This window comes from Ochotona princeps, chromosome 12 (assembly GCF_030435755.1).
Source record: "Ochotona princeps isolate mOchPri1 chromosome 12, mOchPri1.hap1, whole genome shotgun sequence".
NCBI classification, from domain to species: Eukaryota; Metazoa; Chordata; class Mammalia; order Lagomorpha; family Ochotonidae; genus Ochotona; species Ochotona princeps.
In genome coordinates this window covers 62,822,296-62,848,953 of record NC_080843.1, presented here as the reverse complement: position 1 = coordinate 62,848,953, position 26,658 = coordinate 62,822,296, and the positions used below count along the sequence as shown (strand labels likewise).

At 42.6% G+C, this 26,658-nt stretch overlaps 1 protein-coding gene across 1 annotated transcript in view; it reads left to right on the top strand.

Annotated features, from left to right (window-relative positions):
• Window positions 1-25,360, top strand: part of LOC118758010 (protein POLR1D-like) — a 46,296-nt gene extending 20,936 nt beyond the window's left edge. Inside the window, exons 2-3 of the mRNA XM_058670933.1 lie at window positions 10,236-10,310; window positions 24,744-25,360. Coding sequence (XP_058526916.1) covers window positions 10,236-10,310; window positions 24,744-25,011 — 343 coding nt within the window. The 3' untranslated portion in view covers window positions 25,012-25,360. The remainder of the gene's footprint in view (window positions 1-10,235; window positions 10,311-24,743) is intronic.
• Window positions 25,361-26,658: the final 1,298 nt, after the last annotated feature.

Sequence of the window (26,658 nt, the reverse complement as noted above, 5' to 3'; positions counted from 1 at the left end):
CTAGCTCCCTGCTAATGACCTAGGAAAGCAGCAGAGGATGGCCTAGATGTTTGAACCCCAAGTGCTTGGGAGACCTGGGAAAAACTCCTGACTTCAGATCACCTCAGTTCCAGTTATTGCAGTCATTTGGAAAGTGAACCAGTGGATGGAAGATTGATTCATTCATTGTCTCTCTTCCTCCCTCCCTTAAAATCAAAATGAATCTTTAAAAAAAAAAGTGAGTCGGGCCGGGCACAGTATCCTAGTGGCTAAGGTCCTCGCCTTTGTATGAGCTGGAATCTCATGGGTACGGTTTCTAACCCCAGAAGCCCCAATTCCCATCCTGCTTGTGGCCTGGGAAAGCAGTCGAGGACGGCCCAAAGCCTGGGGACCCTGCACCCACTTGGGAGACCCAGAAGAGGCTTCTGGCTTCTGGTTCCTGGCTTTGGATATCACAGCTCCAGCCATTGCAGTCACTTGGGGAGTGAATCAGTGGAGGGAATATCTTCCTCTCTGTCTCTCCTCCTCTATGTATATCTGACTTTCCAATAAAAATAAATAAATCTTTTTTTAAAAAGTGAGTCAGCATACTGCAATGATATAGATGGCTTATGAACTGAAACGTAAGAATTTTCTCTAAAAGCTAAACTATTAAGAGTCCACTTTAACCTGTAACTGAAGAAGTCATCGCCCTGTAGTAATAACCCACCCTCTGAAGTCACCTATAAAGTGCAAAGCTATAGAGATTTGAGAAGATCGAGATCTAAGTTGAAGGGACTAGAGATCTTTCTTTGCTAAAAAAAAGTTATCTTGATAAGTGCAGGTAAATATGCTGTCCTCCTTTTATTTGACGGACGTTGGCACTAGACCAAGCTGCTTGGTAGATACTGTAGCTTACGACAGAGCTGTAGTATAAGGATTCAGACCCTGGGCCACAGCAACTGCCCGGACTCACAGGCAGCTGGGAACATTAGTGGCTCCTGTGGCCTTAGGTAAGCTTCCGCCCTTTTCCTCATTTTCTCCTGAATTATAGGTGGTAATTATCCAGAAGACTTGGTGAGGATTAGGTATGAGGTACATCATAATAGGAACTGTTGCTATTAATATTGTTCATCATATCCCAATTGTGCATATTAAATATTTACTATCAGTAATCAAAGAAGGGCAGCCTACATACCATGCTGTATACACCAGAGGCCTCTGTACACTGAGGGGCCGGTGCTCATGGGAATTCATAACACAGGAAATAGGCTCCTTGTGTTCTGACCTACACGCTTGAATGAAAGGAAGAGAATGCCTGAGGATTGTAGCACTGTTGACTACTGAGTGGCAATGCTTTATTTAGCATATGGATGGGATTTTAGCTGTAGAAGACAAGAGACAGACTGACTTGTCAGATCATTCCTCCTGGCATGAATGCAATACATGCTACCCTAAGAAAGAATTGTTTGCCAGTGTATTGTGCTAAGCTTCCATCTATTTGCTTGGCAATGATTTTGTCACAGGTGGTTCTGGAGGTACTTGTGATTCAGCATAGTACTTGTGTTAGTTGCATTCAGAGACTGAATACCATTTGTACTGTTAAATTACTTTGCTCATATCTGTACATGTGTAGGAAGATGCAAGACATTTGATAATAATCCATGTTGTTATTTTACAGGGAACTTGAAATATTCTGATTCACTTCCCAAATGCCTGCACAGCCAGTGCTAGGCCTGAGCCTCAGTCAGGACTCAGGAGTTCAAACCAGATCTCCTACCTGAGCGGCAGGAACCCAAGGACTGACAACCACTGCTGCTTCTCAGGGGCCATGGGAATAGGGAGCTGGGATCAGGAGCAGGGCCAGGACTCGAACTCAGGACCCATATGGAGTGCAGGCCAGATACTCACCTTACATTTTCTTGTGTTTTTTTTTTTATGTAAAGATTCAGAGAAAGGGGGTACATTTTATATTTTAAACTTTATAACTTTAAAATTAATGTCCTTCCAATGGGTCTGCAAGAAAGGAGCAGTTACATCTTTAGGTGTGAAGCAGAGGGCTGTGAGGACAGGCTTGGAGGAGGAAGTAACACTTTGGGGGCGTTCAGCAATGAGGTTGTGGCCAGAGTAAAAGCCACTGTGACAGAGTTCATACCCTAAGCAAAACTGCCGTGCACCTGACAGCAGATGTACTGCAGTCAGGCTGTGTGAGCTGAATTAAGCTCTGGACTGCCAAAGTCAGGACCATAAAATGTGCTGATCCCATGAGCACTGAGAGTGACAGGCCCTTGCAGAGACAGGTCCCCATGACGACATCTCATCCTATCTTAGCACCCTCTAACTCCAGCACTAATCTACTCTGCTTCCAGGCACCCTCAGCATCCTCACTGAGAAGTGGGATTTAGAAGAATGTCGGCATATGTGAATAATGAAGGAATAGTGTTCAAAGCTGAGCAAAGGACATTCACCCTTGACTGGTGACTCACTAAGGGGGAAGTGTTTTCTAGATAACATATGTTACTGAGATTTTTCAAGCATCCTGAAGAACCTAAGTCTTCAATCCTGGCAAGTTCAAGTGCAGTTCAGCCTATTCTGTGTTTTCAGTCTTGCCTGTGATTTCCCAATATGACAATAGTACATACAGCCCTTCAGCAACAGTCCATCCTTCAGGCATCTTGGCCATTGGTACATCTGCTTTTGAAAAATGTCTGTTTGGGGTATTTACCCATTTTTAAATTGGATTGTATACTTGGTTTTGAATCATTTGAGTTCCACTTTTTTTTTAAAGATTTATTTATTTTTATTGCAAAGTCAGATATACAGAGAGGAGGAGAGACAGAGAGAAAGACCTTCCATCTGATGATTCACTCCCCAAGTGAGTGCAACGGCCGGTGCTGTGCCAGTCCGGAGCCAGTAGCCAGGAACTTCCTCTAGGTCTCCCACACGGGTGCAGGATCCCAAGGCTTTGGGCCGTCCTCGCCTGCTTTCTCAGGCCACAAGCAGGGAGATGGATGGGAAGTGGAGCTGCCGGGATTAGAACCAGCGCCCATATGGGATCCTGTCACATTCAAGGCAAGGACTTTACCCGCTAGGCCACACCACCGGGCCCTGAGTTCCACTTTTAAGTCCTTGCATTTTAGCATGTCCCACTCACTTCTGTAACCTCTTCCTTTCCCAGATCTTAACTTAGTACCTACTATGTGTTAGACCATAGGTAATACTAACTTGAAAGATGACTAGCCTATTTAATCACGTAAAAAAATTAGCTATAATATTTCTAGTGCTTCTTACAAAGTTCAAAACTCTTGGGTCCAAATAAAACTTACTGTATCATAATAACCCTGTGAGGTTGCTAAGATAATTATCATCGTTGCAGAAAACAATCTGCAGTATCCTTCTGATTTATCACCACTGTTGAAAATACCAGGTTTCTTCTTTTCTCTTTAGTCCATGTGAGCCTGAAATGAAAAGGTCTCATTAAAATTCACATTCTTGGGCCCGGCGGCGTGGCCTAGTGGCTAAAGTCCTCCCCTTGAATGCCCCAGGATCCCATATGGGCGCCGGTTCTAATCCCGGCAGCTCCACTTCCCATTCAGCTCCCTGACTGTGGCCTGGGGAAGCAGTTGAGGACGGCCCAGTGCATTGGGACGCTGCACCCGCATGGGAGACCCGGAGGAGGTTCGTGGTTCCCGGCATCGGATCAGCGCGCACTGTCCCGTTGTGGCTCACTTGGGGAGTGAAACATCGGACGGAAGATCTTCCTCTCTGTCTCTCCTCCTCTGTGTATATCTGGCTGTAATAAAAAATGAATAAATCTTTTAAAAAAAATTCACTTTCTTCCATCATCCCTTAGTCTATTACTGGGAGAAGCATTTTTGAATGTTAAAAGGCTTTTTAATTTCTCTATATATTTTATAAATTATAAGGTATGGTACTGTGTGTTAAATCACCACTTGTGATGTTGGCTGTGGGAGTGCCAGTTGTAGTGCCAGGTACTCTTTCCAGTCCAGCTCTCTGCTAATATGCTGGGCAGCAACAGACAATGGCACAAGCCCCTGAATTTCTGCCACCCATATGTAGACCTGAATGGAGTTCTTGGCTCCTGGCTTCAGCGTGAACCATCCTTGGCTGTTGTAAGCATTGGAAGAGTGAACCGGAGGATGGGACATTCCCTTTCCTTCTCTCTCTCCCCCTTGACAGGCCCCTGTCCTGCCCTTCATCCTTCCCCCTGCTATCCCTTCCTCTTGCTCACTCTGCCTTTCAAATACATTTTTATACATTGGTGGTACTTTGGTCCTGTCATTTTAGGAACGGGTTGTTCATTGGTTTAGTCTTCTGTTGTCATTTTACTGGGATGTTCTTCCCATTTGCCTTTGGTTTTGGTAGGTGCTATTCCTCTTTTCTGTCAAGAGAACTTCTTGAAGTATCATTTGTAGGGCAGGTTTGGAAGAGGGAAATTCTTTTAGCTTTTCTTTACTGTGGAAGAATTGTATTTCATTTTCAAAGACAAAAGAAAGCTTTGCTGGGTATGTTATCCTAGGCCGACAATTTTTTTCTTTTAGAATCTGGAATATGTCACTCCATTTTCTTCTTGCCTGTAGAGTTTCCTGTGAGAGGTCTCCTGTGAGCTTAATTGGCATTCCTTTATATGTCAATTGATTTTTTTCATGTGCACATTTAAGGATCTTTTCCTTATGTTTGATTGAAGAGAGCTTGATTATCATATGTCTTGGTGAAGATCGCTTTTGATCAAGCCTGTTGGGAGTTCTGTGTCCCTCCTGGAACTTGTTTCCCAATTCTTTAAAATTTAAAAACTATGCAGTGAATTCTGTACATTCTTACAGACAATCTAGTATATATTTTTAGTGTGTATTGTTTGGTATACGGTCCATAGTGGTAAGCCGTTTCACGGGAGCACCTGCTTACCATGTAAATCAGGTTCTTTAGAGGCTGGCTAAATGTACAGTAATCTCTTGAATGTATGTTCTGGTGCCCCCATCTTAGATCTCTGAATAATTGTTTCCATTTCTCAAGTGACTCCAGTGTCCCTGTTGAGTTTTACAATGTCACAAACGTTTTGTGCAGTTTAAATTTTCTGACCTTTCTTTGTAATTGACAGGTGATTCCAGAAAGTTTAAAGTTTTATAGAAATGAAACAAAGACATGCTGAATTGCTTCATCTGTGTCTTAAGTCAAACTGCTGAGGCCTGCAGAGCCTGACTTGCCTGAGGTTTCTGCAGGTGCTCGGAGTCACTGACCCGCTAGTTACTGCTGCCTGGGTGTGGGCAGCTGTTGGTACACTTCCAGCAGTGATCCCATCATCTGTTCCCTTTTTGAAATCAGAATGTTCTTTGGTCTGACATCAAATCCTGACAGAATAGCAAGTAAATTGTTCCATTTTTCTCTCCATATCTTCCTGTTCCATTATGGGAAGGTGCTCAGATGGCTATATGAACACTTCTCTCACATTCTGCCCAGCGCCTTCATGTCCACGTTGTCTGTGTGGACAGCAAAGTTGTCAGGTGGCTACTTTCTGCACTGAAAACAGGCAGGGCTTCTCTGAAGACTTCCCAGTCAGCAGCCACAATGGTGCTGCAGTTCTCGAAGAAGTAAGTCTGTTCTTGCCACCAGCTTTGCTTGTTGGAACACGTTAAGAAGAGAGTCATCTTAAACAATTTATTCTCCTCTTTAAACCTGTTTTCCCATCTGTCATGTGATAACGTGCAGTAGTTCAGAGTAAGTGAACAAATGTGACCTTTTAAAGACGGAAGGAGGCACAAAGCAAGGAACGCCCCTAACACCCAGCCCTGTGTCCTGCATGTCCTTTACCGTTTAGCAAGTAGGTGTGTGTGGTCCGAGTCTGTCCTGTTTGTGCAGTTACTGAACAGTTCTCTCGTGCTGTATTCCTTTAAATCTCTCATTCTCCTGTGCTCTTCGTTGTTGTGTGTGCCCTTCAGTTCTAGTGCTTCATGGTCATTGACTGGATTTCTTGCTGCTTTTTCTGTATTCCAGCATAGCTGTTTAACTCATGTAAGTGAATAAAACTAATTTGTTTGGCTTTAGATTTAAGATGGTTTTGCACCAGCTTTGCATCCCCACTTGGGTTTTATTTAAACTGCTATTATGATCAGTTGACATTCCTTAAGCATGTGCCAGCTGGTTAATGGAATGAGTAGGAAGGCTGAGGAAGCCAAACTAAGATGGGAAATTGGCTGCAGATAATACACATTGGAAATTGATTGTAGTTTGTGCCTGTGCCCATAAAAACTGTCTGCTTTAATGATCTAGCTTTCTTGGTGTTCATTCCTTGAACTTGAGCTTCTAATATACATTTTTTTTTTACAAAGAAACCTTTAAAGTGTTTAAAGGAGCCAAGTCACAGTGTACTGAGAAGTAAATTTATGTCTCAATTTTTGAATGTTTAAGTCCTGTGTGTATTTATATTCTTTATTTCCATTTCCAATAGTTTAATTGCAATTTATATTATGTTTCATGCACATTAACATTCTGTACATAACCGTTTATGACTTAAATATTTAGTGCCTTTGATAACTATTTCCTTATCCAGAAGTTCTCTAGCGAGAGCTCCAGAGAACACGATCGTGGGGGAGTTATCCAGCCTTTGCCCCTTTGCTTTGAAGGTGGGGATATAGTTTCTGGGTTAGAATATATGACTGCTAGAAACAGTTTTTCTCTCGGTAAATTAAACCCTGCAAAGAAGCTGTGCTGGAGAATTACAGGTGGGTAGTAGGGAATGCTCAGCATTCTCAAACCAAAACAGGAAGCAGCAGTCCTCCTTCATGTCTTTGACCTACATACTGTGACATTTTTCACTGGTTTTCTTTGAATGAATGCAAAAGCAGTGGCAGTTCTGTTAGGTTTCTTTCCCCCTTATTCATTTTAATTTTTTGCCTCTTAGTGTTACAACAGTTTTTCTAGGAAAAAACTGTGGATGCTTGTGGAAGAAACAGTGTGATAAAGACCAGAGGGTACATAGCCTTTAAAACCTGGGTTGATGTTGCAGGCGTCTGGCCCAGCAGACTTGAGTTCTTCCCAACTGTGACTTGTGACCAGCTTCCTACTTATTCAAAACCTACAAGGCAGCAGTGATGGCTCAAGTGCTTGCATTCCTTCCACGTTATGGGAGAGCTGAATGGAGTTCCCAGCTCCTGGCTTGGGTCCCAGCCCCAGGGAGTGAACCAGCAAAAGGGAGACTTCTGCCTGACTGTGGCTCTCAAATAATTCATCTTTGTGTTTTTCCTTTGTTCTTCCCCTTTCTGCTCCCTGATTTGTGGTGTTACTTTAGATGAGTTAGTCACTGCTCTCATCTTGAACAACTGCTAATAACCATGGAATTATTTCAGAAAGGATATTTTCTGAGCTTAAGTCTCTGTACCATCATTTGCTGTTGATAAACCACTTACAGCTATTCAATTAATCTGGCTGTGTCCCAAGCACAGAAAGTGGACAGTCTATTCTGGTTCTATGTTCGATTACAGCTATGCCGCGTTCTGCAACAGGGGACGCGCTGGCTGTGTCTGTCCCCACCCACTCTGCCTCTCCTGGTAGGATCTTTGATCTCTGGGTAAATCTGTTTCACCTTGGGCAGTCTTTCTCATACAAGTACCTTCTTTTCTTGTTGTTTGTGCTTCTAAATCAGAAGGCTTCCTTCCTTGTGTCAGGTAAAGTTAATAACAGTGCTGGAGATAGTTTCAAGTGAAATCGAAACTAAGGATCAGCATCCAGTGCCTTCAGGGCCTTTGGGAGCTTCTGCAGTGAGGAACGTTTCTGCAGATGCACAACATTACAACTCTCTTCTGATCCAAATAGGTTCTTGTAGTCTGGCCCAGAGAGGTAGACACTTCAACACTGCTTCATGTAAAAATGCATTCTAGTTTATTTCTCCTAGATACATATTTTGTTCATAGGACAAACTGACCAAACAATTTTGTTGGTGATTTTTAATCATTCCGTTTGAGGCAAGCACATGATGGCTTTAAGTGTGATTAGTCTGTTTTTACTTAGAAACTACCATATTATTTTGTGGGAGGGAAAGGAATATTTAGACTGTCTGTGCCCTTTAACTTTTTTTACTTAAAATATCTATAAAACAGGCCCGAGCACTGTAGACTAGCAGCTAAAGTCCTCACCTTGCACACGCTGGAATACCATATGCACACCAGTTCTAATCCCAGTGGCCCTGCTTCCCATCCAGCTCGCTGCTTGTGGCCTGGGAAAGCAGTCAAAGACAGCCCAAAGCCTTGGGACCCTGCACATGTGTGGGAGACCCAGAAGTTCTTGGCTCCCGGCTTTGGATCGGCTTTGTTCCAGCCATTGCAGCCACACGGGGAGTGAATCAACAGAAGGAAGATCTTCCTCTCTGTCTCTCCTCCTCTCTGTATATCTGCCTTTTCAGTAAAAATAAATCTGAAAAAATTTGTAAAATAGAATCTGTTTTATAGTACTAGATAGGAAAAACGTCTTCAAGATTTACTGTGTGAGGCCAAGTCTCCAGATCCTGTCAGCAGAGCACATCGTTATTTTGAAGAACTGAAAGAAGGATGCCAGCAGTAATCAGATCCATGTGTCTGTGGTATCCTAAGGCTGGGCTGTGAAACGTGATCTGATGGAGTGAGCCCAGGGCTAAGAAGGAGCACACTGTGGTGGACAGACAAGCGCCTTACTGCTTCATCAAGCCAGTCAACGGGCTCTCCCAGGAGGTGCCTGAAGCTGTCCAACTTGTAAAGACAATTTTTAAGAGCTCAATAAGAGCGTATAGATCTATGTGTGTTATAAAAAAAGCAAGCAGATATATTTGTTGAAGGTCAAGGAAGTAGTGGAATAGTTGGAAAATATCAGGGCACTAAAATACCCTTATGTAGTTCACAGTGATATTCAGATCAGGAATGATCACCTCATGCAGTAACTCACACATAGTGATGTTGTAGAATATTACTGATAATAAGCTTTCTGCATGTCTTGTACAACTTTTTAAAAAACTATACAGATTAAGATGCCGGTTGGGCTGCTAGCCTAGGTCTGAGTCCTGGCTCTGCTCCCCCATTCCAGCTGCCTGGTAAGGCGACACTGGGAGGCAGCATTTGGTAGTTGAGTCCCTGCTAGCTGTGTGGGAGACCTGGAATAGACTCCTCAGCTCTTGTCCTCAGGCTGACGAAACAAACGGGAAAAAAAATTCAGCTAAACTCATCTTAACCATTTTGATAAAATCCCTCCAGATGTTTTTCATACAATGTACACATTAAATCAATTTAAAGTAAGATTTCTCTGTATGTGCTGTTTCGTAACAAGCTCCAAATTCTAAATATATTATGAATGTCTTTCTGTCTAAGCGTTCACCTTCATTTTGACTGTTTTGCAATCTTCCACTTTTGTGGATAGGCAGTGATTTAGCTAACCAGTCTTCTATTAGTAATCACTTAAAAGTTCTGTAATCTAATTGTTAGCAGGTTGTTTAATGAGCATCCTTGTACATATAATTTTGAGTACTCGAATATTTTGTTAAGATAAAGTATAATGGGGGGGTCAACAAACGTTATTTTTAGTTGATATTTCTTTGAAAAATAGTGGAATTGGACATTTTAAATATAGTATGTTAACTTTTTAAGATGTCCTAAAGGAGCATCTTGGGGAGGAAATGTTTTGAATTGCACTTCGAAGGTTCACAATTTTGGATGGAGCATTCCTGTTTGATATGTGGTAGGGCCTGGCAGTACCAACCACAAGGCAAGCTAGGAAGCAGAGAAAGAAGTTAGGTGAACATGGCTTAAAGAATCAATCATCTGAACAGCTCTTCTGAGGACAAGTCCCCAGTGACCTAAAGACCTGCAGCCAGGCCCACCTCTCCGAGACTAAATCAAATCTCTACCCTTTATTAATTTACAAAAGAAATGGAAGTTTAAGCAGTTGCATGAGTTCAGTCTTACTCAGTACATAATGCATTTGGCCATCCCTGTCTTCCATTGTTTTTCCACTTAATAGTGAAATAGAATTCTTATATGAATATTAAGGATATATGATTTAATGGTCTCAAATTGCACATTTTTTCTATATTGTCCTTATTTTTTGTTTCATTTCCTTTTCATTGGTTATTCTCTTCATATAAAGTTTATTATTACATTTTGAAGCATTTAAAAAATTTGCCCATAATGATGTTTTGAAATTCACTCCCTTTCCCAAGACCTTGTATCTAGATTGAGGTGATTTTCAGAAATTTTAATGTGGTGAAGCCTTTCAAATTTCTTCCTTTCTCTCATCAGGAAAGCAATAGAAGAACTTCTTAAGGAGGCAAAACGTGGAAAAACTAGAGCAGAAACAATGGGACCCATGGGTTGGTAAGTTGTTTAAACTTGAACATTAAGTGGAAACCTTGCTGGAGCAGAAAATACGCAAGTCCTAAGCAGCTGGAAGGGTGTAAAATGTCAGCCGCAAAGGAGACCAGCCACACACAGGTCAGTGTGCAGTAAGGACGTGGCTGAGGGGCTCAGGCAGCGTGGAGAGGTGGACGGCGGGCTGAGTACAGAGAATATTGGGTTTAGCATCCCTCTGGTTCACAATTTCCAAGAAAAGTGCGACACCATCAGACCTAAAGACTTCTGTGTAAGAGCAGTAGTTTATCTGTATTTAGGAGTTTCTGGTTTTTGTAGTCCTTAGAGATTAAGTTTTATTTTAGAAATTTGATTATATAATTTGACCACATAGTTCAGCATGTACAACTGAAGTTTACTTTTTCATGTTACACAGAAAGTAGAGCTTGCTAATATTTAGTAAATAATAGAGGGGCTAATGCTTTGTTATAATGGGTTAAGCCACAATCTGCAGTGCTGGCATTTCTTATGGATTCTCTTTCAAGTCCTGGATGCTCCACTTTCAGTCCTGTCCCCTGCTAATGTGCCTGGGAAGGATGGAGGCCCAGCTGCTTGGTTCCCTGCATCTACACAGGAGACCCGGAAGAAGCTCCTGGATACTGCTTCTGCATGCCCCAGCTCCAGCCATTGTGGCCATTTGAGAAGGTGAACCAATGGATCAAAGACACTCTCTCTTTAACTCCACCTTAGTTTTTTGTTTTTTTTTTTTAAAGATTTCTTTATTTTTATTGGAAAGCCAGATATACAGAGAGGAGAAGAGACAGAGAGGAAGATCTTCTGTCCGATGGTTCACTCCCCAAGCAGCCACAATGGCTGGAGCTGAGACGATCCAAAGCCAGGAACCTAGAGCCTCTTCCAGGTCTCCCATGCAGATGCAGGGTCCCAAGGCTTTGGGCCGTCCTTGACTGATTTCCCAGGCCACAAGCAGGAAGCTGGATGGGAAGTGGGGCTGCCAGGATTAGAACCAGCACCCATATGGGATCCCGGCGCATGCAAGGCAAGGACCGTAACTACTATGCTGTCGTGCCGGGCCCTCCACCTTAGTTTTTAAAAAATAACAATATGAAAGAAGAACTTAACCTTAAAAAACTAATTTTACCATTTTTTCCAGTACTCTAGTAATTATATTTACATTCCACAAATACGGAGGGTCTTCAAACAGTTCATGGAAAGTGCAGTATAACTTTATGGTGCTCTTCACATTTTTATGCATAGGAATAAACTTATCTTTTAATTCCATTTTCCACAGACTTCTTGTAGTACCCTTCTGTAATGATTTTAGATTTTGTGTGTGTGTGTGTGTACGTGTACCTTATAATTAAATAATGAATCAGGATTACTTTACTGCTATACACACATTAGAATGATGAAAACTATTTTAAATGGACAGTACTGAAAAAATTAAAATGAGGATGTGGAACAATTAGAATCCATATGTTGTTGATGGAAAAATGCTAAATCCTACAGCCTCTTTGAAAAGTGACAATTTCTTTTAAACATAGACTCATCATTCATAATGCTCCTTTTTACAAATTAGATAGAATTCAAAACTTAAATCCACAACCAAAAGAAAAATCTGGGCAGTAATGTTCATAGCAGATATTTCCAGAATAGCACTAAACTGGGAATAACCCAAGTGCCTATCAATTGATGAATGGATAAACAAATAGTAGTTATACCGGTAAGTGCGGTGCTGAAACAGCAGTCGAAGGAAGCCAGTCCCAAACAGTGCACACTGTATGATCCACACATCTAAGACTGTAGGGACAGAAAGCAGGTCACTGGCTTGCCAAGATCTGGGGTGAGAGATACGTGTTGACTGCAGAATGTGCTGCATCTTGACTGCTGTGGTAGCCACCTGACTTCATGAATTTGTCAAAACCCACGAATGTACTCACTTAAAGGATGTATTTTATTCTGTATAAATTATGCCTCAACAAAACTGATTTGGGAATAACATCATTTTACTACCCCTAATGGTAGATTGAATCTAGGCAAAGAACATCAATGGCTGCTCCATCCATAAGGTGACAGGTTGATAGGAAATGTTGTATAAATGTGCCAGCTGACTGAATACACCGATCTTTGTACCACAGTAAGATGCACTAAGATCCATGAAACATCCTTGTGAGAAAAAAGCCTGAATCTAATCAAGTTCCCAATTAGAATTATTAATTGCAAGAAATAAAGAGCAGAACAGTGTAGCAAATGACATTACAGGGCCAAAGTTACAAAGATAATAAGTGTAAGAAATTCTTTTTTTTTTAAAGATTTATTTTTATTACAAAGTCAGATATACAGAGAGGAGGAGAGACAGAGAGGAAGATCTTCCGTCCGATGATTCACTCCCCAAGTGAGCCGCAACGGGCCGGTGCGCGCCGATCCAAAGCCGGGAACCAGGAACCTCTTCCAGGTCTCCCATGCGGGTGCAGGGTCCCAATGCATTGGGCCGTCCTCGACTGCTTTCCCAGGCCACAAGCAGGGAGCTGGATGGGAAGTGGAGCCGCCGGGATTAGAACCGGCACCCATATGGGATCCAGGCGCATTCAAGGCGAGGACTTTAGCCGCTAGGCCATGTCGCCGGGCCCAAAAAGTGTTAAGAAATTCTACAGAATAAGAACATAATGCAGTTCTTCAGCAGGTGAGTTACAGGAAGAAAAGAAAATATATCATATGAATTAATAAATTTGAGTTACATCAAGCAAAATGTGTACCTTGTTTGGATCTGCATCCAAACTAACATAAGAAGACATGAAATATGTTTTTAGATGTGATATGGTATTAATGCTAGCTTTTAGAAATTCTTCTAATGCATTTATAAATGAAAGTATTTAATAAGACTAAATAATCCAGTGTAACTGAGTGAGTCTGAAGTAACATACAGAATCATCTTAGATTCAGTAAAATACCTACCTCCTGGACGGATGGTTGTGAAAATTCAGTGAGATACTATGTATGGAAAACATGTGTCCTGGTTCCTAGCATTCAATTAGAAAATAATAGTTAATTCATCCCTTTACAGAATAGAAGTGTCTCTACCAATGTAAATCAGATTTGAATGAACTTTATTAGAGATTTGGTGCTAAAGTTTTGGGTATAAGGCAAGATTAGCAATACTCATTAATATGATCTAATGGTACTTCATATGAAAGAATCAGAATGGAGCCAAACCATGACTTAAGATGTTCTGACAGTGAGTAAGACAGTAACCATCATGGCCTTTGCTATGTGAGGAGCATGCCAGGGGACCATTTGTTTCTAGGCAGCTGTCCAGATAGAAATCCTTTGTACCGACAGCCTTAGTAGCACTTATTAGCTTAGTGCAACTTCATGGTGGTAAAAGAATGAATGTATTCATGCCAGTTCTGCAACGCCCCCGGGAAGTCTTGTGGAATGGGACAAGGAGGGAGGAGTCAGGGTGGGGAAGTTGTTTTTTGGGTGTCATCCCAGTTAGGTTGGTAGTTAAGCAAAGTTACTGTGGATCCAGTCCCCTTCCATTTTTCCAGATCTCCCAACCATAGGGCCTAACTATTTCTGCATGGCTTAATATAGTAGTATACATTTCAGCTAGCACAAAAGACAAAAAGAAGACATACTTCTTCCCTTTATGAATATTTGCCAGAGCTGTCTGTACCATTTCCATGTATATTGGGTTGGCCAGAATTTAGTCTCCTGTCTGTATCTACCTGCTAGGCCAGAACACTGTAGCTATAGAAGGGGGAACACTAACAGCCTCTTTCCCAATTGTCAAGGGAGTAAACTAGAGCAGGCAATGTCACATGCTTCAGATTTATGATAAGAAAGGGATCCTGTGGGGAAGCAGGATGTGAAGTTTACAATCACCCTAGCTTATGAAATGAGGCTTTCTCTTGGCATGGTGGTTATTTTTCTACTGTAACTGGTTAATACGCATTTTGGTCTTGCAGTCCTTTACATTCTAAAAAATTATTGAAAACCCCAAAGACATTTTGTTTGTGTGAGTCATAGCCATCAGTGTAAGTATTAGAACTGAGCAAGTATTTAGTAATTCATTAAAATTAAGTGATAGGACCTGGCACAATGGCTCAATTGGCTAATCCTCCCCCTTGCAAGTGCAACATCCTATATGGGCACTGATTCATGTTCTCTCTGCTCCACTTCCCATCCAGCTCCCTGCTTGCGGCCTGAGAAGGCAGTGGAGGATGGCTGGAGGTCTTGAGACCCTGTACCCAAATGAGAAACCCAGGGGAGGTTCCTGGATCCTGGCTTCAGAGCAGTTCAGCTCTGGCTCAATCGAACCATTGCAGCCATTTGGAGAGTGAACCAGGGATGGAAGATGTTTCTCTAAGTCTCTCCTCTCTGTAAAATCTGCCTTTTCAGTAAAAATAGATACATCCTTTTTTTAAGTGATAAACATATTATGTTAACACTTCAGCTATCACAGAGGACAAAGAAAAGGAAGACACACTTCTTCTCTTTACAAACTTTTACAATAACTTTTTTTAAAGTTATTTATTCAAAAGGCAGAGTTAACAGAAGAAGAGCTAGAAAGATCTTCTGTGTGCTGGTTTGGTCCCCAAATGGTCGCAATAGCCAGGACTGGGTCAGGGGAAAACCAGAAGCCAGGAGCTTCATCTCAGTATCCTATGTGGATGCAGGGGCAAAGCAATTGAACTATCTTATACAGTCTTCCTTGGCACATTAGCAAGACGCTGGATCAGAAGTACAGTAGCCAGGACTTGAACTCATGCCCATATGGGATGCTGGTGCTGCAGGTAACTAGCTTTATCCACTCTGCCACAACACCAGCCTCAAATTGTTTTCAGTGTATTGAGTAAAGTGGCATGGTTTAATAATTTTGAAACCTTTTTGTGATAGTATAGAAGACATGGGATTTCCCCTATCTTCTTCAGCATTCATTCTATTGCAGTATGTTATCTTGGTTCATATATATGAAGGAAATCCCATCCCACACAGACAAATAAATACATAGTTGGAAAAGGAAATAGGAGCTAGCGTTGTGCTGTAGCAAGCTGAGTTGTCACTAGTGATACAACCGCAAAAGCAGCAGAAGATAGTCATCCGCAAAAGCAGCAGAAGATAGTCCAAGTACTCGGGCCCCTGCCATCCAGGTAGGAAGGGTTACCTGGATTGAGTTCTTGGCTCCTGTCCTGAGCTTGGCCCAATCCCAGCTGTTACAGCCGTTGGGAGGCTAAACCAGCAGCTGAAAGATTCTCTTTCCCTCTCCCTCTGTTTGTCTCTCTTTCTCTCTCTCCCTGTCTCTCTCTCTCTCTCTCTCTCACACACACACACACACACACAGAAACTCTGCCTTTCAAGTAAATTTTTTTAAAATAGAAAATAAGTGTTTCAATAAACTGTTCAGAAAACTGTAGATACTTTGCTTTGATATTTCATCAAAACTTTACAAGTAATTTATTACAATTCTTTTTAGTGATGCAGAATTTTCATAATTTTAAAAACAAAATCCCTTAGTCTACATTGTATTTTGACTGGATCTTTGAACTAACTCCTACTTGGGTTTATAACATCAACATCGGTCATGTGGAAAAGATTGTTCACTGTGTTAGGAAGAACTGCCAAATGTTGACATGTGTCATTGTATAGTGTTTTCTAAATCCCCGTGTAAATGTCACTGTTGATCACAGCAGACAAGTCTTTAAATGTTGAGTATCTGTCAGGTTCAGTTTCCCAATTTTCTTTTCTTTCATTTGAAAATGCCTGCTTTATATTGACAATGAGTACTGTGAGTTACTTTCCTCAAAGCAACAGGTTCACCCATGTCTGAACAGGCAGCTAGTTCACCTTGCCACTCAGTCATGTGAGTACTTTCCCTTGGCAGCCATCATACTTCGCAGGTAGCAAAAGTGCTTTGTGTGTACTTTGCATTTTTGCACATAATTATTAAAGAGATGAAACAAGATTTTTGAAAATTAGTGACTTTTGAAAGGAAATCAACCATATGGGAAAACTATTGAATGAAAAATAAAAAGTTCATCTATATTTTCCTCTTTATTTTTACATTTTGACTTGTCCTTTTTTGAAGGTTTATTTATTTGAAGACAGAATGACAGGGATGTCTTCCATCCATTGGTTCACTCCCCAAATGGCTCCAACGACCAGATCTGGGCCAGGACAGTGCCAGGAATGCTGAATCCCATCTGGCTCTCCAACATGGGTGGCAAGGATCCAAGTGCTTAAGCCCTTGATCTCTCTTCCGCTGTCTTCCTAGGCACAGTCACAGGAAACCAAATCACAGACAGTAACCAGGACTCAAACTGGCACTCTGCTTTGGGATGCAGGCAGTGTTTTACCAGGATAAACCACAATGCCAGCTCCCTTGTCCTTTGTGTGTGTCTTGTCCTGGAAGCAGAAATCTCTGGGTGCTTGGTGACTCAGGGGTACCTGACTTTTTCCTTCCCAGCTCTTGTACCAGCACTTCCCTCTTAAGATATACAGGCCTTGGGCCCGGCGGCGTGGCCTAGCAGCTAAGGTCCTCGCCTTGAACGCCCCGGGATCCCATATGGGCGCCGGTTCTAATCCCGGCAGCTCCACTTCCCATCCAGCTCCCTGCCTGTGGCCTGGGAAAGCAGTCGAAGACGGCCCAATGCACTGGGACCCTGCACCCGTGTCGAAGACCTGGAAGAGGTTCCTGGTTCCCAGCTTTGGATCGGCGTGCACCAGCCGTTGCGGCTCACTTGGGGAGTGAATCATCGGATGGAAGATCTTCTTCTCTGTGTCTCCTCTCTGTATATCTGACTTTGTAATAAAATAAATAAATCTTTAAAAAAAAAAAGATATACAGGCCTTGAAAAGAGTTCTGTAAAAACTGCTGGCTTGTCTGATAACCTACTTCTCCTAAGACAACACATAATTTCCATTTATTTAAAGAAATAGTGTAAATGGGCCCGGCGGCCTGGCCTAGCGGCTAAAAGTCCTTGCCTTGAACGCCCCGGGATCCCATATGGGCGCCAGTTCTAATCCCGGCAGCTCCACTTCCCATCCAGCTCCCTGCTTGTGGCCTGGGAAAGCAGTTGAGGATGGCCCAATGCTTTGGGACCCTGTACCCGCGTGGGAGACCCGTAGGAGGTTCCTGGTTCCGGGCTTCGGATCGGCGCAGCACCGGCCGGTTGCGGCTCACTTGGGGAGTGAATCATCAGACGGAAGATCTTCCTCTCTGTCTCTCCTCCTCTCTGTATATCTGACTTTGTAATAAAATAAACAAATCTTTAAAAAAAATAGTGTAAATAGAAACTTTTACCCACTAGCTTCCAATTTATCTGCTATTTAGAATCAAATGGAGAACTTCAAATAATAAATAAATTTGGAATCAACTGGAAAACTTTAGGTAGGTAGGTAGATAGATAGATAGGTATAAAACCAATGCCTGTGTCCTACCATCAATGATTATAGGATGTGGCCTGGGCTTGGGAGTTTTAGAAAGATATCGAGGTGCTTGCATCTTAAAGTGCCCACAGTTTTAAAAGCATTTTACTAATTCCTGCTAATTGAGAAGAATGGCACTGATCTGTTCTGCAGACCCTAGAGCAGCCCTGTACCTTGGCCTGGCCAGATGACTCCGACAGTATCAAAGTAACCTCGCCAGATGGCCAGGCGTCCTCAGACCCTTTGTCCCAGCTCCACTTTGAAGTTCTTCAAGGAGTAGACAGTAAGACTTATGAGTAGACTATTGTCTGTTTTTCTAAGCAGCTAAACTGTGTATTTTCTTGAAAATTTACAGTGCAACAGTGTGAGTGACATTTTTTCACTGGGGCCATTCCATAAGAAATAACCTACTGAGATATTTGAAAGGGTGCCACAAAGAGATTGCTGAACTTTTTATTTCATAAAGAAAGACCATTGAATGCTCTATATTTCTAGTGTATATTTCAGCAAAAGAATCTCTTTAGAAGCTATTGGCACAGGCCTTGAGGAATCTGAAATATTAGCCCATATGACAGGAATTTGCCCAGCTTTGTTGTTTACCAAACCGTTTTTATTCTGGCCACGTTCATTTCAGTTTCTCTGTAGCCCAGTACAGTTTTGAGCCTGTAGAACTTTGTCCTTATACTTGGAAAGCCTTATCTTTTGGTACCAAAAATCCCAAAAGTTGAGCTGAGAAAAATTGTTCTTCATTTTCTCCACGTAGTTGTTTTTAAGGAATGATGTTTTTGAATATTTTTCTGTTTTGGTTTGAGATCAGTTTGTAAGGGGGAAAAAAAAACTATTTCATTTTTCCATTGTATGTCAATAATCTTTTGACTATTCAAAAGTAATTAACTTCTGTCTTTCTCCATGTGTTTTTTTCTTTAAATATTCACTAAGTACCAGTAGGTGTATTTTTAAAGTATTTTTTGTTTGTTTGTTTGAAAAGCAGAGTTATAGGAGAAATCTTCCATCTGCTGTTTCCCCACATGGCCACAACAGCCAGAGCTAGACCACTGTGAAGCTAGGAACCAAGAGCTTCTTCCCTGTCTCCCGTACGGGCACAGTGTCCCAAGGGCTTGAGCCATCCTGCACTACTTTTTCAGGCCATTAGCAGGAAGTTGGATTGGAAGTGGAGCAGCCAGGATATTAGCTGGTGTCCCTAAGGGATACTGGCACTGCAGAGGGTAGCTTTAGCCATTACACCACAGCAGCAGTAGGCATACTAAAAGGACATGGGCAGCAGTAAAGAAGATTCATTTTGCTGTTGGTAGGATTTTTAATCTACTGGTGAATATACACCAGTGAGCAATTGATCATGATAGAGATACCACATAACTGTGTTGAAACCACTGGGGGGACAAGCAGGGGCTCTCACCTCAGGTGATTCAAGGATATTACAAAGAAGATACTTCAGAAAGTCTGTGGGAAAATGGAACTAAAACAGATGTTTACTTTTGGTGCAAAAATTTATTGAAATTTGAGGCTGGTGCCATGGCTCAACATATTAATCCTCCACCTTCAAGTGCTGGCATCCCATATGGGCATTGGTTTGTGTCCTGGCTGCTCCACTTCTGATCCAGCACCTTGCCTATAGACTGGGAACATAGCAGAGGATGGCTCAAGTCCTTGGGCCCTTACACTCATGTGGAAGACCCTGAAAGAAACTCCTGACTCCTGGTTTCAGATTTGCTCAGCTCTAGTTACTGCATCCATTTGGGGGGTGAACCAGCTGATGGAAGATTTTTCTCTTTCCTCTCTTTAAATGTGACTTTCAAATAAACATAAATCTAAAAATAAGTTTTTTTACATTCATGCATAATTGTTTCATAGTTTCCACAGATTTGCTGAAATCCCTAATGTTTCGGGATTCAAAGCCTTCATTTCATACTCCAAGTACATGGAGCACAGAGAGGTTTGCTAAGACTGTTCTCTGCTAGCTGCTTGCTGATGGGGATAGAATTATATGTTGCATGGGCCCAGCGTGGTAGCTTAGCAACTGGGGACCTCGCCTTGAAAACACTGGGATCCCATATGAGCGCCGGTTCTAATCCTGGCAGTTCCACTTCCCATCCAGCTCCCTGCTTGTGGCCTGGGACAGCAGTCGAGGGTGGCCCAAAGCCTTGGGACCCTGCACCCGTGTGGGAGACCCAGAAGGGCTCTGGGCTCCTAGCTTCAGATTGGCACGGCTCTGGCCATTGCAGCTGCTTGGGGAGTGAATCAGAAGACGAAATATCTTTGTCTCTGTCTCTCTTCTCTGTATATCTGACTTTCCAATAAAGATAAAACAAATCTTTAAAAAAAAAAAAAAGAAGAAAAAATTTGTATGTAGCTTAATGTTCCTTATCCCTGTCAGCTCTGTTGTGTGAAATTATTGCCTGATAACCTGCTGGAACTGCTTTCCACATTCTTTTCATACCCAGTTATGAAGGGAGCCCTGCACCTGTTGCTGTCAGAGGCATATACGTGTAAATGATGTGCCTGGCTGAGGGAACAGCAGGCCGAGGGTGATAGCCTTGTGTATTCCACATTGGCTTCAGAGGCACATCTGCCCGCCTGCTGTTTCTAAGAGCAGAAGACCAGAGAGAGCTAACCTGGGATTCATTTTCGTATAGGATCCCTAGCACGTTGCTGTGTACATGATTCTCTGGTTTTATGTATTCATACACATGTACGTCTGTCTCAACTATTTTTAAGCCATTGAATATCCACCATGAGCCTCAGGACTGTTTTATGCTGAGTAATTAAAGGGCTGTTAGTAATGGGGATTATAACACTATATAAGCACTTCTCAAGTCGCCACACATGGAAGGCATTTGATTGCCAAATTATTAACTGCCGCACAATGGGTGGTTATGGTAGCTGTGATGACATTAAACAACAAAATGAGTTATAATCACATCATCAAGATAAAAAAACAGCACCCTTGTTTCACAGAATCACACTTCTGCCTCACACTTTATAGGGCATTATTTTAGGCTTACAAACATGATAAGGCAAGGAAACCTATACAGTGAAAGAGAAATTGCTATTTGCTGGTTTTGAAATGTGTTTGGCCTTAGAATAAAGGAATGAATTGAAATGTATCACATGACCTTGTGGCACCCAAGCTTGAAAGTAATTTTCATGTGTCGCAATTTCCCAATGCCTGAGTAGCTCATACATGTCAAAGCGTATGTGAGGGGTTCTCTTTGGCCCTTCCTGTTGGGCTCTTGAGTGGTTAGACACCTCTAGCAGACCTGACATTGTAGGTGGTACTGCCTTGTGCCTATTCTGGTAGAGAACTCGTGGCTCCAGGCACACCTACCAGCTTTCCACCTGCACTTTATTCCCTGACTTCTCTGTTCACTGATTAGCTGGTTGGACCCCAGGTGGGTGGTTGTTTGTCCCTGTTCTGTTCCCTCTGCCCCAGCCCTGCTAGTACAGCAGGGGCAGACTCCAGGTTCCAGTCTAGCTCCACATCTGACCAGCTTGAAATGGTATGTCAGTTCCTTTGTTAGATGGATAAGGATTGTAGAAGTGCAGTGCGCTAACATCGGTGATGTCATGGCACTGGCTAATTGTTTCATAAATATGGCATTGCTGTTAATGTTGCTCTACCATCAAGCCCTAGTAGTGAGTGTTCATAGAATCAGTACTTGATGGTTCGTATTCACAAAAATATTTTTGAAGCCAGAAATGGCAGACCTACATCTGTAAAAGTCTAGATACAACAGGCTCCCTGCTTCAACAGGAGACAGAAATGAAAACTCAGAAAACCCCATTGCACTTACCTTCTCCTGACTGCTCAGCAGGTTTGTTTTATAATTTCCTGTTTTCCCAAGTTGATTCCAACAACTGCAGGGAGCAAATGGCTTATTTTCATAAATTATCTTATACAACATTGCCTACTCACAGGCAGAAAAGATTGAAGTTACATTGCTATCCGAAATCTGTCTTGGTCTCTTTAATCAGAGAGTCTCTGAAATCCTGCCTGTGGTCCCTGAAGCCCAGCACAGCTTCTGGGTTGACAGACTGGAATGTGAGCAGAACTGCTTCCCTTTTTGCCTAATCAATTCATTTGAAAGTCAGAAAACCAGCATATGAACTACAGTTATATTTGAGTGCAAGTGATAGATAGCTTTAAATAAAGGGGTTTAAAAGAGATAGGAGTTCATTCGTCCTTCACATAAATGTAGCTAGTCAAGGGCTGCTAGAATATGATCATCAGGGCACCAAGTTGTACTTCAGTCCTTAAGTTGGGACTTTGACGCCATGATCGACCATGGCAGCTGCTGGTGTCAGTGCCCAATTTTATAGCAAGCTAAAAGTGGAGACAGGAACACATGGAGGAAACTAGGTCCTAAGCAGTGCACTTCACACAGTATAACTCCAAATTGTCCATTTTTCATGCTTTGACCAGAATTTAGTCATCAAACATAACTGCCAAGGAGGCTGAGAAGTGTATTATTTCAGAGGGTCCATCCAGCTTCCATCTGTTGGTTTACTCCTGGAATTCCTGCAACAGCCAGAGCTGGGCCAGCCCAAAACCTGTAACCTAGACATCAAGCCCAATCCAAGCACCCCACATGGATGGCAGGAGCCCAGGTACTTAGGCCATTCATTACCTGCTGCTTCCTAAGAAGCTGGAACAGGGCATGGATCAAGACTCCAACCCAAGCAATGTCTTTAAGTACCTGCCCCAGTTTCCCTTTTTAAGTCTAATATGGATAGAATATCAGTCTGAAATTGACAGTGTGTCATGGGTACTTCCTAAAGCAGCTTTAACTAGACTCATATTTAAAGTTTTATATCCATTCATGCTGTTGGAACCTTAAAATATGACTTTCCCCCTAAGCTAGTATAGATTTCTAGTATATAGTAACAATAAAATATATAACTGAGAGAGTCAACTAGGCACAATGAGGTACAAACAGGAAGGCCCTTGCCCTGCCTTATAGCCTCCTAGGCCCCTCGCCCAACACATGCCATTTGGGACAGCAGTGATAGATGATGCAAATATCGCAGCAGCCATGGTCTGCCCACTTCCTAGAGGGTTCCCAGTTTTACCACAAGCTGATGCAGTAACTTGAGTGCCCAATTTCAGTGGACCCCTGCTGGACTACTACGGAAAGAACTTGGCCACTGCTCGCTGTGCGTTATCTCTCCAGCTGTGAATGGCTCTACCTTGGGACTACCACAGTAGCGTGAGGTTGGCAAACATCTTCTGCAAGCTCAGCAGAGCTCTGTAGGGGCACAGGCAGCTCCATGGTTTTGAAACCCCCCCGTCCCCCCAGAACTGCAGGAATATTTATTCTTTCAACTATCATCACCTTTCTTTGTCCCTAATCTCGTTTACTGTGACTTCTAAATTCCAGGGCTGTCAACACCTCAGAACATTGCCATTGCTTCTGCTGCCCTTCACCCACTGTCCTTTTCTCATTGAGCTGCTTTTCCTCGTGAACTAGAGTTTATTTTCCTGATCTGGGCGTATAGGAGGCACAACACACTGAGAAGAGCCATTGGTTCTTCTCAGATAAGAAAATGTAGGTCCAAGAGCTTCTTAATCGCAGCACAAAGTATTTTCTTTCCTTCTGGTCCCTACCCCCACCCTGCGCCCACCCCTGCCTTTCACTACCCAGGTCATTGCCTTTCTAATTACCTGAGCTAGTCTGATGCTTCTGTGTGAGTGAGGCTGCAGTGTTGGGTCATGTGGTTCCTGCAGGTTAGTGCTGTTGGATGGATTCTGAAGTATCGTGTAGGATGTATCTGTATTTATTAAATACCTCTCTGAGAAGTATGACTTGGAGAAATCAGCATAGCTTTAAAATAGCCCATCATGTGGCAGACTGCTTATAACCAAGAGGAATGCATGTCCTTATTTATATCCAAAAGGATTTACTATTACTGAAAAAAGAATAGTATAATGCATATATATGTATGTATGTATGTATGGTGTGTATATATGTATATAAGCATGCAGATTGGCAATTCAGTAGTTACAGGCGATTTTCTGGGAGAGTTTGAACCAGAAAGCTCCTGAAATAAACAACACACACAAATTCACTCCAGGGGTGAGTATGGGGGAGTTGCTCCCCAGCAGACACCAGAGTCCGATGAGACACATGAGGTGTTTTTGCTTTCTGGAGGAGAAAGAGATCACTGCATATTGTAGACCATTTGCACAATATTCTATTTCTAGAGTAAGTCATTTAACTCCTGTAGAGGCAGGCCTTTGATTCTGCGTGGGTCACACCCATCCCGTGTGAGAGTGCTTCGAGTTCTGGCTCTGCTGTGATTCCAGCTTCCTGCTAATGCACACTCAGGAAGAAAGCAGGTGATAATCAAGTGCTCGAATCACTGTCACCCACATGAGACACCTAGGTGGAGTTCCTGCCCCCAGACTCATAGTCTGCTCTAGCTATTATGGGCATCTGAGGATTGAACCAGTGTATGGGAGAGCTCTGTCTCTGACTCTCAAATAAACGAAAGTTTAAACAAGAATCAGGAACAGGTAATCCAACAGGAATAAATAAGCCAAAAGGACAGTAGGGTATGCTTTTCTGCTCTTGGGAAGAGACTTCCTTGCACTTAGATGAAGCCTCGGTAAATTTAATTTGGAACAGATTGTAATCATGTCAGGCGTTTTGGAGAGAATATTAGAATATTAGGTCTGTCAGTTTGCACTGTAGGCAGTACCTGCATATTCAAACAGATAGATATATATATATATTTCCCATTCACATATTGGGAAATTTGGTCCCAATAAGGAGGAAAGATTACAGGCTCTGGGCAAGGTACTGGGAGTGTCTCCGGAATCATCTTACTGTCCCCTGTATACTCAGAGTTTACACTAGGTGGCATACAAGGAAAGCCGAGCAAACTCAGAAACTCGATTCTTTGCGAGAAGAAAAGTGGTACCCATGATGGTGGCTTCAGCTTGGAGAGGCAGCTGTTTCAAGTGATGATTTTTCTTTTTCTCTCCCACCCCTCCAGGATGAAGTGTCCTCTTGCTGGTACCAATAAAAGATTTCTAATAAACACAATTAAGAATACCTTGCCCTCCCATAAAGAGCAAGACCACGAACAAAAAGAGGGCAATAAGGAACCTGCGAAAGACCAGGACCAGAAAGAAGCTAACTCCAAGCAGCACAGAAGCCACGCCCATAAGCGCAGCTGGCATTCCCGCAGCTCCAGCAGGCATTCGCCCCCACACAAGCGCCGCACCCAGGACAAGCATGAGGCCCGGGCCAGCCGGCGGTGAGGCCGCCTGAAGCCACCCGCGGCAGGGTCCCGTGGGAGGCAGGACCAGCACCTGATTTTCTACTGCAAATCCCTTGTTCTTAGAGAGGCTGTGGGTGGCCAGCAAAAATGACCCTGTCACAGAAACAAGTACAAAGAAATTTTCTGGGAGGCTGTAGTGGCAAGTTTTATTACATTGACAGTGTAGCGTACACAAGTACTGTTTTTATTCTATTGTTTGAAAGTCGTTTCAGAAGAAGCAAATCTAAAATTTAAAGTTTTCAGAGATTGTTAAAACCCAGTTTTTTCATGTACTGCACTTTTGGTCATTTTTCAGAATTTCTCAAGAAATAAAATACTTGTAAGTCTTATATTTTACTTTTGGGGTGTCCAATTTAAACTTTAGAAATCACCTGGCCAGTGACCATTTTTATGAAACCCTGTAACCTCAAGGACTGGAAATTTACCTCAAGGACAGGAAATCTATTAAGCACCTTGTCTTCATTTGCTTTCCTTTGAATGAGCAATGCAGTAAATTTCCTAAGTGGTTGTATCGGAGTGCTCTGAATGACCACAGGTTGCAAAACTAACTCTGTGGTTTCTTGGGCATTCTCAGTTATTCGTTATATAGAAGAGTTTTTCTACATTTAGTTGGTTTTTTAAATATATACAGTTTTTAAGCGGTGCTTTGCAAAGCACTCAACACTTAAAATTAACAGAGTTGTTTTAGAGCTGGGCCTTATTTAGCTGAAGACTTAATGACACTACTATTAGAATAGTTGTCCCAGAAAGCTTCATTTTAAATAAAGAAACACAATAACTTTTCCCACCAGTATCAGTTTTCAGATGTTGTTTTAATATGCAGTTATTTCAAGCCTGCGTTCCTCCCTCACAGGAAACTTGGCACTCCCCAGTGCATGAGAGCAAGAACCACCTGTCTCCTCAGCCTCCTTCCCCAGCTTTCCAACACTTTCCTTGGTTGCCCCCAGGTAACCCTGTGCCACAGGCCTTCTCCTTGCCTGGACACAGGCAAGAATGGCCCTGCCTACTCGCTAAAAAAAGGGAGGGGCACATCCAAAAAACCGAGCCTTGGGATGTTGGGGAGAAATGTGAGTAGCTACCCCCAAGCTGTTCTGCCACACCCTCAGTTGGCTCCGAGTGCCAGCCCGGGAGTGCTGTCGGCCAATTCTGCCCCTTCCCCAGCCCCAGCCTTGATTTTATTCAAATTTAGTTAGCATTAGCCTACATTATTTGTGTTCAATTTGAAGTGTTTTCTATTTAAATATTTACTAGAAAAATAGCACAGTTGTAGGTTTTTTAAGAAATTTTCTTTTTAAGTAAAAATAAAGCTAAATTGTGTCATTTGCCTATGCACTCTGTATTTGTAACTGATCAAATTCTCTGTCCATTAAAAGGGAATGAGGACCCAGCGCAGAGGCCTAGCGGCCAAAGTCCTTGCCTTACACGTGCCGGGATCCAATATGGGGGCCAGTTCTAATCCTGGCAGCCCTGCTTCCCATCCAGCTCCCTGCCTGTGGCTTGGGAAAGCATTCGACGACGGCCCAAAGCTTTGGGACCCTGCCTCTGCTTGTGGCTGGCTGTTCCTCATCCACAAACTAGAGGACTACTGAATAAGCAGAGGAAGAGATGTTGAGTGTGAAGAAGTGTG